The sequence below is a fragment of the Rhodamnia argentea genome, chromosome 7 (assembly GCF_020921035.1).
Source record: "Rhodamnia argentea isolate NSW1041297 chromosome 7, ASM2092103v1, whole genome shotgun sequence".
Classification (NCBI taxonomy): Eukaryota; Viridiplantae; Streptophyta; class Magnoliopsida; order Myrtales; family Myrtaceae; genus Rhodamnia; species Rhodamnia argentea.
In genome coordinates, this window is record NC_063156.1 from 13,904,245 (window position 1) to 13,919,603 (window position 15,359).

General features: G+C 41.0%; 3 protein-coding genes across 3 annotated transcripts; 1 reads left to right on the top strand and 2 right to left on the bottom strand.

Annotated features, from left to right (window-relative positions):
* The first annotated feature begins 6,316 nt into the window (after positions 1-6,316).
* Positions 6,317-7,471, top strand: LOC115743591 (nodulation receptor kinase-like). The gene is made up of 3 exons (XM_048282613.1): positions 6,317-6,395; positions 6,954-7,138; positions 7,226-7,471. The coding sequence occupies exons 1-3, from the start codon at positions 6,317-6,319 to the stop codon at positions 7,469-7,471; spliced, it is 510 nt and encodes a 169-aa protein (XP_048138570.1).
* A 1,301-nt stretch (positions 7,472-8,772) lies between these two features.
* On the bottom strand, positions 8,773-9,659 carry LOC115743590 (aldehyde dehydrogenase family 2 member B4, mitochondrial-like). The gene is made up of 4 exons (XM_030678431.2): positions 9,609-9,659; positions 9,309-9,482; positions 9,078-9,215; positions 8,773-8,937 (listed from the first exon to the last, which is right to left on the bottom strand). Exons 1-4 carry the CDS (start codon positions 9,657-9,659, stop codon positions 8,773-8,775), a joined length of 528 nt encoding a protein of 175 aa, XP_030534291.2.
* A 2,958-nt stretch (positions 9,660-12,617) lies between these two features.
* On the bottom strand, positions 12,618-14,691 carry LOC115743588. Its single transcript, XM_048282614.1, has 3 exons — positions 14,368-14,691; positions 12,878-13,483; positions 12,618-12,791 (listed from the first exon to the last, which is right to left on the bottom strand). The coding sequence occupies exons 1-3, from the start codon at positions 14,689-14,691 to the stop codon at positions 12,618-12,620; spliced, it is 1,104 nt and encodes a 367-aa protein (XP_048138571.1).
* Between the last annotated feature and the right edge of the window lie 668 nt (positions 14,692-15,359).

Here is a 15,359-nt window from a genome sequence, read left to right on the forward strand (position 1 = left end):
CACAGAGTTCGAGTTTTCTTCTTCGTTGCTCGCGATTACGAGTGAAGACTCCTCCCGTGGGAGTCTTGCCGGTGGATCAAGCATCGTCGATGACGGCGACGGCATCGGCGATGACTATCTTCAAGCCTCTCTGGCCCTCGCGCAAGTACTGCTCTCTGTAACTGTGTTTTTTTTTTTTTTTTTGCTCATGTAGCTTTGTTGTTCAATTGTAGTTTTTTGAAGGCCTTTTGAATTCTTCAACGCGACCAAGTTTATGGCTTTGAATGTGTGGTTGTTTGAACTATTCAACGCGACCGTATGGTTCTCTCGTCCTCGGGGGTAGCACATGCATTGTTATCTCAGTTTGAGCTTTCCTACAATATAGGGATTTAGTGATTAACGGCCCTATCTAGGAAAAGTATACTAGAAGTGTCATAACTTTTGTATGGAGTTCACTTAAGTGCCATAACTTTCAAAACGTTCATTTAAGTGTCACAACTTTCAAAAATCGTTTACTTGAGTGCCATGTTGACGTGGACGCCGGAAAAGCTGACGTGACATGCGGGAAAAGTTACTGTAACACTCAAGTAAACGATTTTACTCCAATGTAGCACTCAAGTGAATGATTTTTTAAAGTTATGGCATTTAAGTGAACGCTTTGAAAGTTATGGCACTCAAGTGAACGCCATACACAAGTTATGGCACTTCTAGTGTACTTTTCCCGCCCTATCTCTAACACTTTATTCAATTTATGAGAGAGTTTTAGAGGTTGGTTGAATATATTCAGGATAGAAACCTCTCACTATTGATCATGTAGCTGTATTGTGGTTATGCTGGGCATTGTGCTCGTTTGTTTTTCCTAGGTTGTTTGTTAGTTTCCTTTTGAAAATCATCAATTTAGAACTTGAGCAGCCAACATAATTTGACGATTGAAGACTAAGAAACTTCCGACCAACATTCACATTATATACGACCAATACAGCGATACAACACATAGCATGGAAAGAATGCCAATTGATATAATATTTTTTCTTTCTTCACTCCTTCAAATGTTCTCTTTGAGTCTTGATTTCAGCTAGTGATGAGCTCACATCGACCTTGTCACACCTTGATTGGCTTGATTCGTACAGTGTTTGATTTCTTTCAAGAAGGTCGACTATCATGTCCCTTGCTTGATGGGGTATCTTTGACTCGACCTCATTAAGAGTTACGTCACTTGATTCAAATGTCAGCACCTTCATTTTTCTAGTCGTCATATTAAGTACACAAGAAAAACCTACAAAAAAAAAAAAGAAGAATATACACAAGTTACTTGATTGAAAGGTGCCTTCGACAATAAAAGGAATTGGTACTATTTCCAAGTCTGCAAAGCTTGTTGACTGTAATGCTTATGAACCTATCTAATTTCTTAATCTACACCTTACCGGTACCTAATAGAAGTATTTTACCAATATAATGATTGTGTCACAAGAACCTAATATAAGTATATTACTAGTATCTCTAGACAGATTGTCAGGTGAAACATATTTACAGGTGAAGAAATATATACAAATAGAGAACAAATGCAAGCACTAGTGTACATACATTGGCCTGAGCTTTGTCCTAAGCATTGGCCTAGATCCAGTCCATATGCATTGGATGAATAGACAAACAGAAGCTACTTTTCATTGCCCAGCAATGAGAACAAAATATGCAAAGCAGAAATGTTCTAATTTGTTCCTAGTACTGGAGCATGCAAAACAAGCCCGGCAGGAGATGCGCGCAATGATTAATGATGGCGTAGACATTTGAATGTATTCAACGTGGAAAGAATCAAAAGTGCTCAGGATTACTACTCTCGATAGAAAAAATTGTTTATTAATGGCCAGCACACGAAATGAAGAGATTGCGCCTCCCTGGGAAGAGGGTCACGGGCATATCTGCTAGCAAAAGTACGGGTTTTTTTCCAAAATAATTTTTTTAAAATAAATATTTACAAAATTATTTTTTAAAAATAAATATTTACTGATTTGGGCCTCGCTCGGCGGTTGAATTGCCGAGCGAGGCCCACTCGCCAGTGGGCCCGCCGAGCAAGGCGTAAATCCAGCCCGATTCTTTTTTTTTTAATTTCGTATTTTTTTTAATTATTGATACTTAGAATATTTATTTTATTTTTTTTTTTGTGAAGCTTATATTTTTAACATTATTAGCAATAATTAATGTAAATATTTATTAAGATATATAATTAATAAATAATGTTGTGATATAATGTAATATAGCCATGAGAATATGTTGGAAACCACGGTAATAGGTAGACGGGAAACCGCAGAAAAAGAGTTAAAAACCGCATGGAAAGATTAAAAACGCTAGCGAAAGAGTGGAAACGAGTAAAGAAATGGCAAAACTTTGGAAGAGCATATCTCATCGCTCGGGCATTCGTTTGAGACAAATTTTTTTTTATTTCACGTAATTTTTCGAGACGAATCCACTGCAAACAGCCGTAGGCGGTTTAGCCCGACTTTTTCCCCAAAAAAAGCCATTTTCCTTGTCAATTTTGCATTTTCTCCCTCCGGTGTCACTTCTCTATATCGAACGAACCCTCCTTTCCCTCCCTCCTCTTTAATTTGGACATGAAAAACTGCCTAGACCCCTTTCCCACTACAAAATACGTGATTTAATGAGTCCGGCATGGAAAGATTGAAAGAGGAAAGAGGGAAATGAGGGTTCATTCGATATAGAGAAGTGACACCGGAGGGAGAAAATGCAAAATTGACAAGAAAAATGGCATTTTTTGGGGAAAAATTCGGGCCAAACCGCCTACGGCTGTTTGTAGTGGATTGCTCTCGAAAAATTACGTGAAATAAAAAAAAAATTCGTCTCAAACGGACGCCCGAGCGATGAGATATGCTCTTCCAAAGTTTTGTCATTTCTTTACTCGTTTCCACTCTTTCGCTGCGGTTTTTAATCTTTCCATGCGGTTTTTAACTCTTTTGCTGCGGTTTCCCGAAAATACTAAAAAAATAGGAAAACCCATCTAGACGATCTCGAATGGCAAAAATCCATCGTTCATCACCGCCAACGGCGGTGACTATTGATTAGGATGCCATTTTGTTTCAACCGACCGAATTTGAGCCCTATCCAATGTCGTCGACCCGATCCGCCGGTTCTTGACACATCACCGTTTCGCCTTCCGATTGGATTTTTGTCTATCCAATAGATGAATATATCATGAAAATCTCATTTTTTTTTTATTTTACTAATTTTATTTTATGAATATTTTAAATTAATTACATAATTACAACATTATTTATTAATTATAGATCTTAATAAATTTTTACATTAATTATTGCTAATTATGTTATAAAGATAAGCTTCACAAGAAAAAAAATTATAAATAAAATAAATAGAAACATGTTAAAAAAATACGAAATTAAAAAAAAAAAAAAAAGCCCGCTCAGCGGCCAATGCCGAAGCATGTGGGTCGCTCGGCGATCCACCCGCCGAGCAGCCCAAACCGGGCCCAACAGGGCCTGCTCGGCGATTGGGCTGCCGAGCGAGGCCCAAATTGGTAAATAATTTTTTTAAAAAAATAATTTCGTAAATATTTAAAAAAAATTAAATTGGAAAAAAACCCCAAAAGTGCAGTGAACAGGCTCATCGTAGTCCAATGTCGTGGTCGTGACCCCCATTCTTCCTCCCTCTCGCCCACAAAACAAGGAAAACCAAACGAGAGAAACGAACCCACCGCGGACGAGATGAGGGAGTGGCGCTATGAATGGAGAGAGCTTGCTTTTCTGTGCGCTTAAAGAAATGGTTGATTTTGCTTTGGATCCGATGATGATGATGGGCGGTGGCAAGTGGCGACCTAGCGGGCTGGCGACGAGGGAGGACAATGGGCTGAGGCAGTAGTGCGCAAGCAGCGCGGGCTGACGGTGGCGGTCGTGGGCTGGCTGCAGTGATAGTGAGCGGGTGGGCGGAGGTGGTGGGTGGCGGCGGGCAAGCGGCGGCGGCGGGGCTTCGAAACCTGTAGCTAATGAGTTGAGCAAAAACCCATAAAAACCCATATTTGAATGAGTTTTATAATCTTAGACCCCTATTTGATCTATTTTTTAAATTTAGTGAATCCATATATGAACCAAGTGTATAAAAGTGAGTTAAAAAAGTGGGTTAATGACCCATATTGACACCTCTATTCTTGTCTCAAGAAGTCGCGTTGACAGTCTTCGCCATGGCCAGCTCCTTCCGATAATCACCAGATTGCCAAAGCAAAGGACAGCCACCAAATTCCAAGCGAGACTCGTTTAAGTTGTTCGTGATCCAAGCCGGCTGGCCATTAATCTTTGTGATGGTCGAGACCGCCTGAGGAGGAAGTGGGTGAGGAAGCTCCTCATCCCCATGTCGGTTGTGTAATACGAGGTCCCGAGGCTCTTCATGCTCTCGAGTACCACGATCACGCGATACCCGCACGTGTCGAAAAGATTACGACTTTGTTTTTGAAGATGCAGTTAATAAAATTCAGTCATATCACAAAATTCTCGACACTCCATGATGTGATCGTCGCAGTTAAAAGATATAACATTTTTAGAACATATCATCTAATTTGGTCAAATTGGGAAAGCGCGCAGCTTATCTGATCAAAGGCCCAAGCACAAGGGTCCCAATACTATCCAAGTGCGAAGAACCTCGGAGGTGACTGCAATGAGCAGAAATCTCCCTCACCGGCCTAAACGACGAGCAAACACTCGAACGTGAGAGCAAGGGATCACCCGACGAATGGACAAGCTCCAAGGAGGGAGGAGAGAGGAAGGCAAGAGCTGCTTTCCAGTTCACAAAGAGGTCATTCGATGCTATTGAGCACGGCCCAATCCTATTATCTTATTGAACTTTGACCGAAAACAATGTTTTCGGTCAACTTAAGTCAAACCTAAAGGGAAAAATTAGGTGGCTACAAGTCGCATCTTGAAGGCTCGTAATCTACGCCAACAATTATTAGCGTGGCTAGCAGGAGGCCTGTTTTGTGGGAGTAAAAAAAACAAAAAAGGCTTCAACATAAGGCTTAAATTCATATTAATCAGGCCCAGTTTTTCCCCACCACACAATTTGGCACAAAGTTACCGGAATCCTAGGGTGCGCATGAAAACACTTCTCCAACGGAGAATGGCTTCTAGGAAGAAGTTGATTTTTCTGCTTTTACTTTTGAGCAGAAGTTGATTTTTCAATTTCTACTTCTGAAGTTGATTTCTAGTTGAGAAATGCGTTTGATAACCGACTCGAAATTTCAGCTTCTGAATGTCTCGAAATTTCAGCTTTTGAAATAGAAATTCGTTTGATAATGTCTCGAAATTTCAGCTTCTGAAATAGAAATTCGTTTGATAATGGGTGGAAATTTCTACTTCAAAGATGTTATTAGAACAATTTTTTTTTTGTTCTCATCTTTCATTTCTGGGCAAAATGAAAAACACGATGCCCCTGCTCCTCCCAAAAACAGACCAGGCAAATTGAGAAAACTAGTTTGGTTTCTCTTCATCGTCCTCTTTTGGCCCCGTACGAGAGAATGAGTCCATTTCGGGGACGATGTCTTTCCCTCGAAAGCTTTCCGATTCCACCGCCATTAGTGAGTCGCCATGTCCGGAAAAACAAATCGATGCTGTGGGAACGACCAAACGGGTTTTCTTTAATGTCTCGCGTGCTAAAGCCACCAAAGATCGTCCCTCCTTTAGGACGGAAGACCACCGTCGACGGCCATTGAATGCTCGACGACCCTCGCTGCTCCCTTCATGGCCACTCTTGTCAGCCGTTGGATGCTCACCACCAAAGCCCTTGTGTGACGGCCTAACTTTTCACAAGCAAATTAGTTGATATTAGATTTGGATTATTATTATTTTCACGCGGTGGGATTTTGAAAATAAGAAATTAGTTGGGCGCAATATTTATGTATGAACTCGGTCCCGACGCAAATATGGTTTGCGGTTAAAGTGCGAAACCCCTTGGTCAGCCCACCCCTTCGTATCTGGCCGACACCTCATCACCATGTGGCAAATTTACCCACGCCACTACCATCTCCACCTCCTACACTGCCCCTTCTCCTTCTCATTTTTTCCCCTCATTCCTCATTTTCGTTTTCAGCTGCAGCCCAAGGCGTGCGAACAACTCTCCCCAAATCTCCATCCCACCCTCACTTCCATCACATCTCGCCCGAATTCCCAAGGACAGCTCCATTTTGACCTCAATTCCTCTTGTGAAGATTGTTTTACCACCCATCGCCACTCTCTTTGCGACACCCAGGAACCGCAAGTTCTATCTCATCGGTGTCGCTCGTGCTCTCAATCGCTCATCTCTCATTCGACCGTGTGGAAGGATGGACGAGCTCGTGGTTGTGGTGGTACAGCAACGATTCGTGGCGATCTTGTGGCCTCTTTTGAGCGCGAAGAATCGAGGCAAGTTATTTCTCTAAAACATTTACTAGCCTTGCAGTGCGTGTCGACATCAGTGAGTTGGGTGGCAAATTGGTTCGGAAGTCTCGGCCCGGGCATGGGAAGTAGCTGCGTTGTACAGTTGAATTCATGCATGTCAGGTACATGCTGAGGGTGTCGCGTTTGGGTTCTTTCGGCTAGGCTCATCGACGGAAAGAAAAAAAATTATAAAATAAAATAAAAGGGGATGTAGTATCGAATCATCTGGCACAATCAGAGATACACCTAACTGTTTTTTCTTCTTATGGACATCCCATTTCTCTTCTTATGAGCTTCTAAGTCACATCCTGCTAGTCGTCTAGGCCTATAGGCCTAAATGGAAATCTTAGAAACTGAAATCCTAGAGCTAGGAGTCTAGCAGTACAGGTTTGTTTAAATTCATAAGTGATCCAACAATAAAATTCAGGGCAACTTCAATCACCAGACCTCAATAATCTCTCTTGCAGCCGACGAACATTCTCCTGGGACCGAATTTGAAAGCCAAACTTTCAGATTTCGGACTATCTAAGATCATCGATTTAGGCAAAGCTTATGTCAGCTCAGAGGTGAGGGGGACCTTTGGCTACCTCGATCCCGAGTACCAGAACAACCGCCAGGTGAACTCATCCGCTGATGTTTACAGCTTCGGGGTAGTGCTGCTGCAAATCCTCTCGGGGGAGAAAGTTATCAACTTGAACCAGAAAAAACTGATGCCATTGGATAAAATGGCGAGTCACTGCCTTTTTGCCTTCGTTTGATGAGTTTAGCTTGGCAAGTTCCCTGATAAGTAATTGTTTGATGCTTTTGCTCTCCAGGCAAAAGCCCTTGTAAGAGGCGGTAGCATCGCAGACTTCGCGGACCCCAGGTTCGAGGGCGAATACTCTGCAGAGGCATTTAATATTACACTTCAGCTGGCACTCTCATGCACTGGCCTGAAGCAACAAAGGCCATCCATGGAGCAAGTTGTCGTAAAGTTGGAGGAAGCCCTAGAAATATCAATCAAAGCAAAAGCTTCTTCTCCTGAGCTGACCCCCGAATGGCCTTCTAGTTCAACAGAGTGAAGGAGAAGTCCTTGCATGTTTCGACGGTTTCTTGAAGGATTAACAGATAGTGTTTTTGTTAACTAATTCCAGTAAGGAACACCCTTCATCCATTTGACTGACACATATACATCCTTGTATAGATTTTTATGATCAGAGTACATGTTACCAAACCTTTTTATCAAGAGCCGCAGTCCCTGAAACTAGTGTCTGCAAGAATCATACCTACCTTCATTTTTCTTTGATCTATAAAAAGTAGTGTTTGACAAACTTTCCATCTTTTATACAATGCTTATTTTCTTGCTCATTAGATTTCTGCTCCTCCAGTGCTTCACTCTGTCACGACCGTATCTAGTCAAAAAGGTTAATTTCTCATGAATGCCCGAGGGAATTGTCGCATATTTTGGGGATTTTCTGTACTCATCAGCCATATACTACCAGTCATGTAACATGTTATCCCCATACAGGGGGGCTGAACCGCAAGCTGATGATTCAATTAGGGAAATGGCAAGAAATTTGGCTTAGTCCAGCTACATTGTCCCAAGTAACAGACAAAATTGTCTAGGTGAATCGATCGAATGAGACGGCAATGGAAAAATCACGATGTGGTGTACCAACATGAGCAATTAGTTGATTCGGCAATACCCCCATTAAAGAGATTTCCTCCATAAAACAAGCACAAAAAGCCACATCAAGATTTTTGTCTACTTCCGTGCTCTGTCAATGGTTAAGGAAAGCGCACAAGAAGTTCTCTCTCTCTCTCTCTCTCTCTCTCTGAGGCTTACACCTGAGTTTTGTTAGAACACTTTCATTCATAACCATGCCGGGCTCTTCAAGGGACTTACGATAGCCTTAACTTGCAAGTAGTTACTGAGACCGTATACTCCCTTTTCTCTCCCAATTCCACTCATCTTGTAACCTCCGAAAGGAATTGCAGCATCAAAAATATGGTAGCAGTTAATCCACACTAAACCAGCCTGCAACGCACGGGCTAAAGTATTGGCGGTGTCGATATTCTAAGTGAAAACTCCAACGGCGAGTCCATAATGAGATTTATTCGCCCTTCTGATCACCTCATCAAGATCCCTTTTTAGCAAGGAAAAGTAGCCTCCGAGCCTCAAAAATTATAAATGTGCGATGAAGTAAGTTTGTGGTAGAACATACTTGGATTTCAAGATAGTCTGAACTAGGCCAAAGATCTCATCCTTTGCTATCAGCATGTCATCTTGATTTCAGAAAGATGAGACAGAATCTTAGATTGTTTGACTGACAGTAAGACACAATTTTTCCCGCAAAGAGAGTGACATTCATGCTTGACTATTCTATTCAAGTAGCAACAGCAATATTACCTGCACATTTGAAAAAACTGTGGGTTGAATGAAAAATCCTCTGGAGCCATGTCTTTCACCTCCACATTCAAGAGTGGCTCCACTTTCAATACCAGACTTGATGTATGTGCGAATCTTCTCGAATTGCTTGGTATCAATCTGAGAGTGTTCTAATCATTTCATACTTACTGAAACAAGTTCTGAGTAACTGCGTAATATCGAAAGCACGGTGGATGTGCTGTCAATCCATCGCAAAACGGAGAACAAAAACTAAAGGGAGCTGTAAGAAGAAAAACCACATGAGGACCCTGCTCCACACCTGGCTTGAAAGGATCTCCAACAACGCGTTTCATAGCCCGTGCCTTTGCTTTCTCCACAAATTCATCGTACACGCTCTCATGCACAAAAGTGCGAGAACCAGCATTACAGCATTGACCCTACAGGCAGAAGTTGCATGGAACATTATACCATAGAAAGACAGCCAACTTATGTGAATACATTTCAAGAACACAAGCAATCACATCACGAACCTGGTTGAAGAAGAGGGCAAAATGTGCCACCTCCACAGCCTTATCAATATCAGCGTCCTTGCAAATGATGAAAGGGGATTTTCCTCCAAGTTCTAATGTCACTGGTTTTAGATTGCTTTTTGCAGCCAGATTGAGTACAGTCCTACCGATTTGTGTTGATCCGGTGAACGCCAGCTACAAATGTAGCACATTGATGGTTTTAGCTTCGGATCCTAACTTTATATATCTTCATCGACAGTCTGAGAAAGATGGCACATGAAAACATGGAATGCCAACAGAATGCATTTGGAGGCAATTGACCTCTTTTGAGGTGCTTTTCAACTTCAACATATGCACACAGGGTAGTACCATCTCTCATTCAAAAACCAACTTCCCTTGTAAGAGTACAGCAAAAAAATTTACATGTGTAAAGGTGAATACATGCTAGGCCATGCCGAATGAGAGAGATACAGAATATGCCTGATTGCATTTAGCAACTTCAGCAAAAGTCACCACATGGTTATACACTAGGATTCACTAAGCTCTGGAGCAATTATTATCAATACGGCTAGGTAAACCAAAATTGGAGTGACATCCTTGCCATGGTGCAGATCCTGTAGACAAGGGGTAACAAAATGACAGAACAAAAAGCAAGTTGTAGTCATCAAGAACCCCAAGGGTACTAGTGGTTGATTTAGTGATAGTAGAGCTAACCTGCATGCAAAATGACAATCCCAGTATTAAACAGCTTAGGCACAACAGGAGCAGCGACAGAAAGGTCGGTAGAAGCCTCAACATAAAACTGCGGCGTGAGAGAACCAAAAGTGCAGCAAAAAACCCGAACCTGGATACAACCAAAGACCACAAGAAAGGAAAAACAACAGGCCCAATAGAAGGCTAAAACAAAATGTACAGAAGAGTAAAGCCACCAGCAGACACAACTGGGGAAACGAAAGAAAAACCAGAAGTAAACAAAGGAAAAAAGACCAAGACAGATAGTGGTAGGTTCAACAGAATAGTGCTTGCATCAAAAAACCAGAACCGAGCTTCAAGGGAGCCCCAAAACTCCTAGAAGTAGCGGAAGCGAAAGGGGACTCCAAAACAGCAGGTACAAAGTGAAGAAACAGCCACAGACCACGTAACATGGACGTAACAACAGCAGCCAACAGCAGACTAACAGTGTTAAAGCAGGCGCTAAGAGACCATAAAGGGGAATGCCTATGACAGTATGGGAATAGAAGAAGCCAGCTTTAGCGGGTCAGCTTTGAGTGTCCATCTATGTGAAAACCTAAAAGTTTCAGGGGTTTATAGAACAACCAGTCAGGAAAGACTAGAGACAAAAACATAGGACAGCTACCAAAAGCACCAGTAGCACATCCCAGCATAACCCAAAAAGAAACAAAGCTAGACATGACAAGAAGACCACAAAGTACAAGGCGAAGAGGCAACTTCCGAGGGGGGGTCAGCAGCAGCAGTCAACCAACAGCATATCTTTGTTCAAACACATCTAAAAACTTTTTTCTTGTCACTAGCCAACTTAAACATACTTGTATAGCATTTGAGAACACAATCATGTAACCGAACAACAAATACAAAAATCAATATCTTCCTTGACCACACCGAACTTAGGAAGTTACTAGTAAATTCTCTTTAAAGCATTTCCCGTTCCATTTGCTATAAGTCGAGTTAGGTTACACATGTGTTGGCCACCTATAAGGCGGATTTGGAGATGCAAGAGAAAGGGGAGGAACCTTAGCAAATACTATAGAAAGCCATCCAGCTGTGGAAAGTATTTGAGAAAGCCACATTGTTTGCATCACAAGATACAGTAATTGCAATTTGGTCCAATGAATTGTGATATTTTACAAAGTCAATAGCTCATGGAATACTTACACGCTTTTGACCGATCAAATCTGTTAGAGTTCCATTTACTAAAGCTGCTATTAGTCCTCCCACTGTCAGCATCGAACCAAAAAGTGAATATTGCAGCATGAGAAAGATAGGGGAAAGATTTATACAAAGAATCTGAATTGTAAATGGCTGCACTTATCCCTCTGCAGTCCTTAATACAAGATATGCTCCTAAAGCTTATCGATTAACATACAAAGTTGATGTTATATTGTATTTTAAGGAACAAAATGCAAAGCAAATAGGAAAATAATGAGAAGATTTGAATTTAGATGATAGATAAATTAACTAATACTTTGCAGCAATCATGTCATCCTAATCCTATTTCAGCAATAAGCTGCATACGTTCAACCCATACAGGCAGCAAGCATCTCTACACATTTGAGCATAAAAAAATAGATTAAGATACAATAAAGAAACAACTTATTACATTATATGGTAACAACAACTGCAGACTGATTTATACTACTTGGTGAAGCAGACATACCTAGCTTGCCCAAGATTTCTTTCTTGACTTGTCAAGAAAAAATGCAGCTTCAAACCAATAGATGAAAGTTGCAGGCCAAGAATACCGCAATGTGGATTCCAGCCCATTTTCGACTACTTCGATTGACATCTTGAGCCACAAAAATAAGTCTCGGAATCCCCAAACAGCTATGCATTGAAGGAATTCGGAGGAAAACCAGCTTTGAGGGGCAAGTGTTACATATTCACCGTAGGATTTTCACCAGCCAAGCTCAAAAAAGCCATATACAATCGGCTTATATAACATCACATTAGCAAAAGTTATAATACGAACGTTAGCAACCCAAAATCATGGAATCTCATCCATACCATGGTCTATTTCCATTTTATTGGCAATACTTTTCCTAAGAATGCTCATCTCGGCTCCCTTCTCGGTTGATATAATATCTTTTGGAACCTCATCATGCACAAGTTCATACACATACTTAGGATCTCCATATTCGAAAAAGTTTATATCCCTCCTGTCTTGGTCACAATGTAATTATGAATAGCACAATATGCTATAACAATATGTGCTTGCTTCCTAAGTGAAAATGGTGGCATGCATCTTAAAACCCAAAAACGATTCTTTAAAGCCCCGAAGGATCTCTCAATGACAATCCTAAGCGAAGAATGTCTATAGTTGAAAAGTTCTCTTGCCGTTATTGGTCTTGCATTTCTTCTAAAGTCATTTATATGATACCGATCACCTTTAAAATGTGTTAAAAATCTTGGAGTTGATGCATACCCAGAATCCACCACATAGTATTTGCCTATAATAAAGCATTCAAGGTCTTAATCATGATACACGATCACAGCAAATTCACAAGGACAATTAATCATTTTAAAGCAAACAATTACCCGAGGGGGGTCGGGAAATTGTAGTGTGGGATCCTCGAGTGCCGACGCGAGTATCCGTCAATCGTTGGCAAATCCTTCCCAACCAGCATAGACAAATGCAAACTTCATATCAAACGAACACACGCATAATATGTTTTGGGTGGTAGTTCCCTTCCTACCTCTAAAACGGTTTTGCAGCGCAGCAGGTACTCTCGCACCAATATGAGTGCCATCAATGGCACCCACACACCCCTGTCACAATTATCACAGTCCAATGTTAACCAACATTATAAACAAATTTCACGCTAATGGTGCAAAGCAAGAATAAAGAAGCATACCTTAAAGTAAGGCTTATGCTTAGGATCCATAAGAATCTCCAGTGGAACAACATCAAAGAGAGGTGGTGCAATAATCTCCTTTGCAAGTTTTCGAACCGCTTTTAGAACTAAATTAAAGTACCAACTAATAGTCTGTCTAGAACATTGGAATCTCTCGGTCAAGTCTCTATTGGAACCGCCATGACATAGTAGATATAAGAAAATCCCAACCTGTTCATCTACTTTAAGATATCGACTGTCACCCAACCAACCTCTTGCAGTGAACAATCCACATAGGTTAAGAAAAACATGTCTCTCCATTCTAAATGCTTCGCATACTCTATCAGAATGTCCATGAATAATTTCCCTTATCCATTGCGCTCCCGAGAAAGCACTATCCCTAATAGGTTCTCTCGTGCGCATATCTTTGTGTAGCTTACCAAGACACAACCATGCCATAAGTATATGATAATAGTCATCACCAAAGTCTTCCCAACTTGGTTCATTTTCTCCAACCGAAGCTATCGCGATAACTCCCTCCATATTTCCTATAAAACGAAAGGCATCAACAGACGACACCACACGATATTGCAAGGTGAAAAGAAAGAAAGAAATGAAAAACTTTATCTATTGACAAGTAAAGAAATCTAAATAATACTTAACACATGACTATGCAATTCAATATCAACGAGGAAACCAGCGACAAAATAACCATAGTTGCGTAAAAAAAAGCTAAGCTAGAATGTCTCAAATACATAGGTCTTTTAATCTTATAAATCCACGTAGAAATCCATAACATATGCCAACATCTACTTAAATAGAATCAAGCACATAACGTCGCCATTCAGGTTTCGTCAAGATGAAACCCTCTCTCCAAGCAGCATTCATGGAACCATGATTCAGAGCTTTGGCATAAAGTGTCGGTTCCATGTCAAGCATGCTTTTCGGGATGGCAATGAAGGCTCCCATGGAGTAGGGGCCTACAGGCTGTGGGGTTTGTGAGGTGACAGATGTATGTGATGATTGAACCATTCTAAATTGGAGAGATTCCGAAATGGCTTTGTATGCGCGGTCAAATTCGTATGAAGTGCTCTTTCTCCTCCTCTTCAAATTTGGAGTCCTATTCAACTTGTGATTCTCGTGAACCGGGGTAGCCCTTGGTTCATCATCCGACCCTTGCCCGGTTTAGTGTTCATTATGTAACCCGTCTTCTGATAAAGATTCTTGCACCCTTACTTCCTCCGGTGTACCTAATGGGACACTACCAACAAATTCATCTCTATCACCGTCCTCTGATGACATCCGATCCCGCACATTTCTTAATGCAAACGCTCAAGTAGCATATGTATCTCCAATCACCACACAAAGCTGGGAATACAAAGGAAACCCTTCCTTTCTGAATGTAGCCCATTCGGTATGTTCCCGCACCATTTTCAACAGGACATGCATCAACAAGTTTCAATAAACTTACATATGAAGCTAGAACAAAAATCCCAAAAGTCGGGCTATACCTTCACATGAATCTCCCACAGAGTTTCATCATCCACAATAACCCCGTTGTTTATATTATCCCATCCAAATCCGGTTTGGTTAAGGAGCTTCTTGAAAGCGCCATACAGCTTTTTCGGTTTGAATGCCCTGTTCTTGAACTTGTACATAGAATATTGGCACCCTGTTTGCTTATTGAACTTGCGTTGAATGTTAGTCCACCCCGCTTTGTTGAAGGTAGAGGTAGTTCGATTCCCTTTCTTAACCTCATCTACCATCAAGCTTACCAATAATTGCGTCAATGGCTCAGTCCACTTAGCAATGACCGTTTCTTTTTGGGATGCCATTTAATGTAAACCGATCGAGTATAACATGAGCCAAATCATTAAAATGAATTAAAACATTCGTTCAATCCATAAAGAACTTGCTTATGCACATTTCATAATAATCAATTTGTTGAAACAGCAATTTTGAAGCGCAAAAGTTGTGCATATCACTACCTTTGTTAACCAAATGCAATCCTTCCGGAGAGTATCGCTTATATGATCCTATTCCTGTTCAAGAAATCGAATAGAACGTAAAAAAGAAATGTTATGTGCACAGAAAGCATGAAGCAACAAGTTTCATTGCAAAAAGAGATGTCAACATACATGCCGCCTGATGCTCATTAAATCCCTACATACATGCACTAAACCACAATAAGCATTATCAAGCGATTCAAGTTTAAAGCAGTTGAGTAGATTCGTCTATGTACACATAAGCGTAGTGACACTCACACTAGAAATAAACAGGAAAGAATGATCTACAATAACCAATCCAAACAGAACATAATAGCATCAAACTGTCACAAGCTATGCTCGAGGCTACTACCATTGTATCTGACTCTAAGGGTTAGATAAATGAGTACCAATGTCCCAAAGCTTGACCCGCAATCGCAATAACAAGAGATTACTAAAGTCATAGAGATAGATCTACCGAATGGGGAAAAGTAGATATATTCATTTCACCTATATGT

What these genes read in the sequence shown, in the direction of transcription:
- LOC115743588 (XM_048282614.1), bottom strand. Translation starts at nt 14,691, where the DNA reads ATGGCATCCCAAAAAGAAACGGTCATTGCTAAGTGGACTGAGCCATTG. An exon ending in TGTGGGAGATTCATGTGAAG is followed by an intron (nt 13,484 to 14,367) that starts GTATAGCCCGAC and finishes ACTTGTCAATAG; the next exon opens with ATAAAGTTTTTCATTTCTTT. An exon ending in AGCATAAGCCTTACTTTAAG is followed by an intron (nt 12,792 to 12,877) that starts GTATGCTTCTTT and finishes TAATTGTGACAG; the next exon opens with GGGTGTGTGGGTGCCATTGA.
- LOC115743590 (XM_030678431.2), bottom strand. Translation starts at nt 9,659, where the DNA reads ATGGTACTACCCTGTGTGCATATGTTGAAGTTGAAAAGCACCTCAAAA. An exon ending in TGAAAAGCACCTCAAAAGAG is followed by an intron (nt 9,483 to 9,608) that starts GTCAATTGCCTC and finishes CTACATTTGTAG; the next exon opens with CTGGCGTTCACCGGATCAAC. An exon ending in TTGCCCTCTTCTTCAACCAG is followed by an intron (nt 9,216 to 9,308) that starts GTTCGTGATGTG and finishes TTCTGCCTGTAG; the next exon opens with GGTCAATGCTGTAATGCTGG.
- LOC115743591 (XM_048282613.1), top strand. Translation starts at nt 6,317, where the DNA reads ATGGACGAGCTCGTGGTTGTGGTGGTACAGCAACGATTCGTGGCGATC. An exon ending in TTTGAGCGCGAAGAATCGAG is followed by an intron (nt 6,396 to 6,953) that starts GCAAGTTATTTC and finishes TCATCGATTTAG; the next exon opens with GCAAAGCTTATGTCAGCTCA. An exon ending in TGATGCCATTGGATAAAATG is followed by an intron (nt 7,139 to 7,225) that starts GCGAGTCACTGC and finishes TTTGCTCTCCAG; the next exon opens with GCAAAAGCCCTTGTAAGAGG.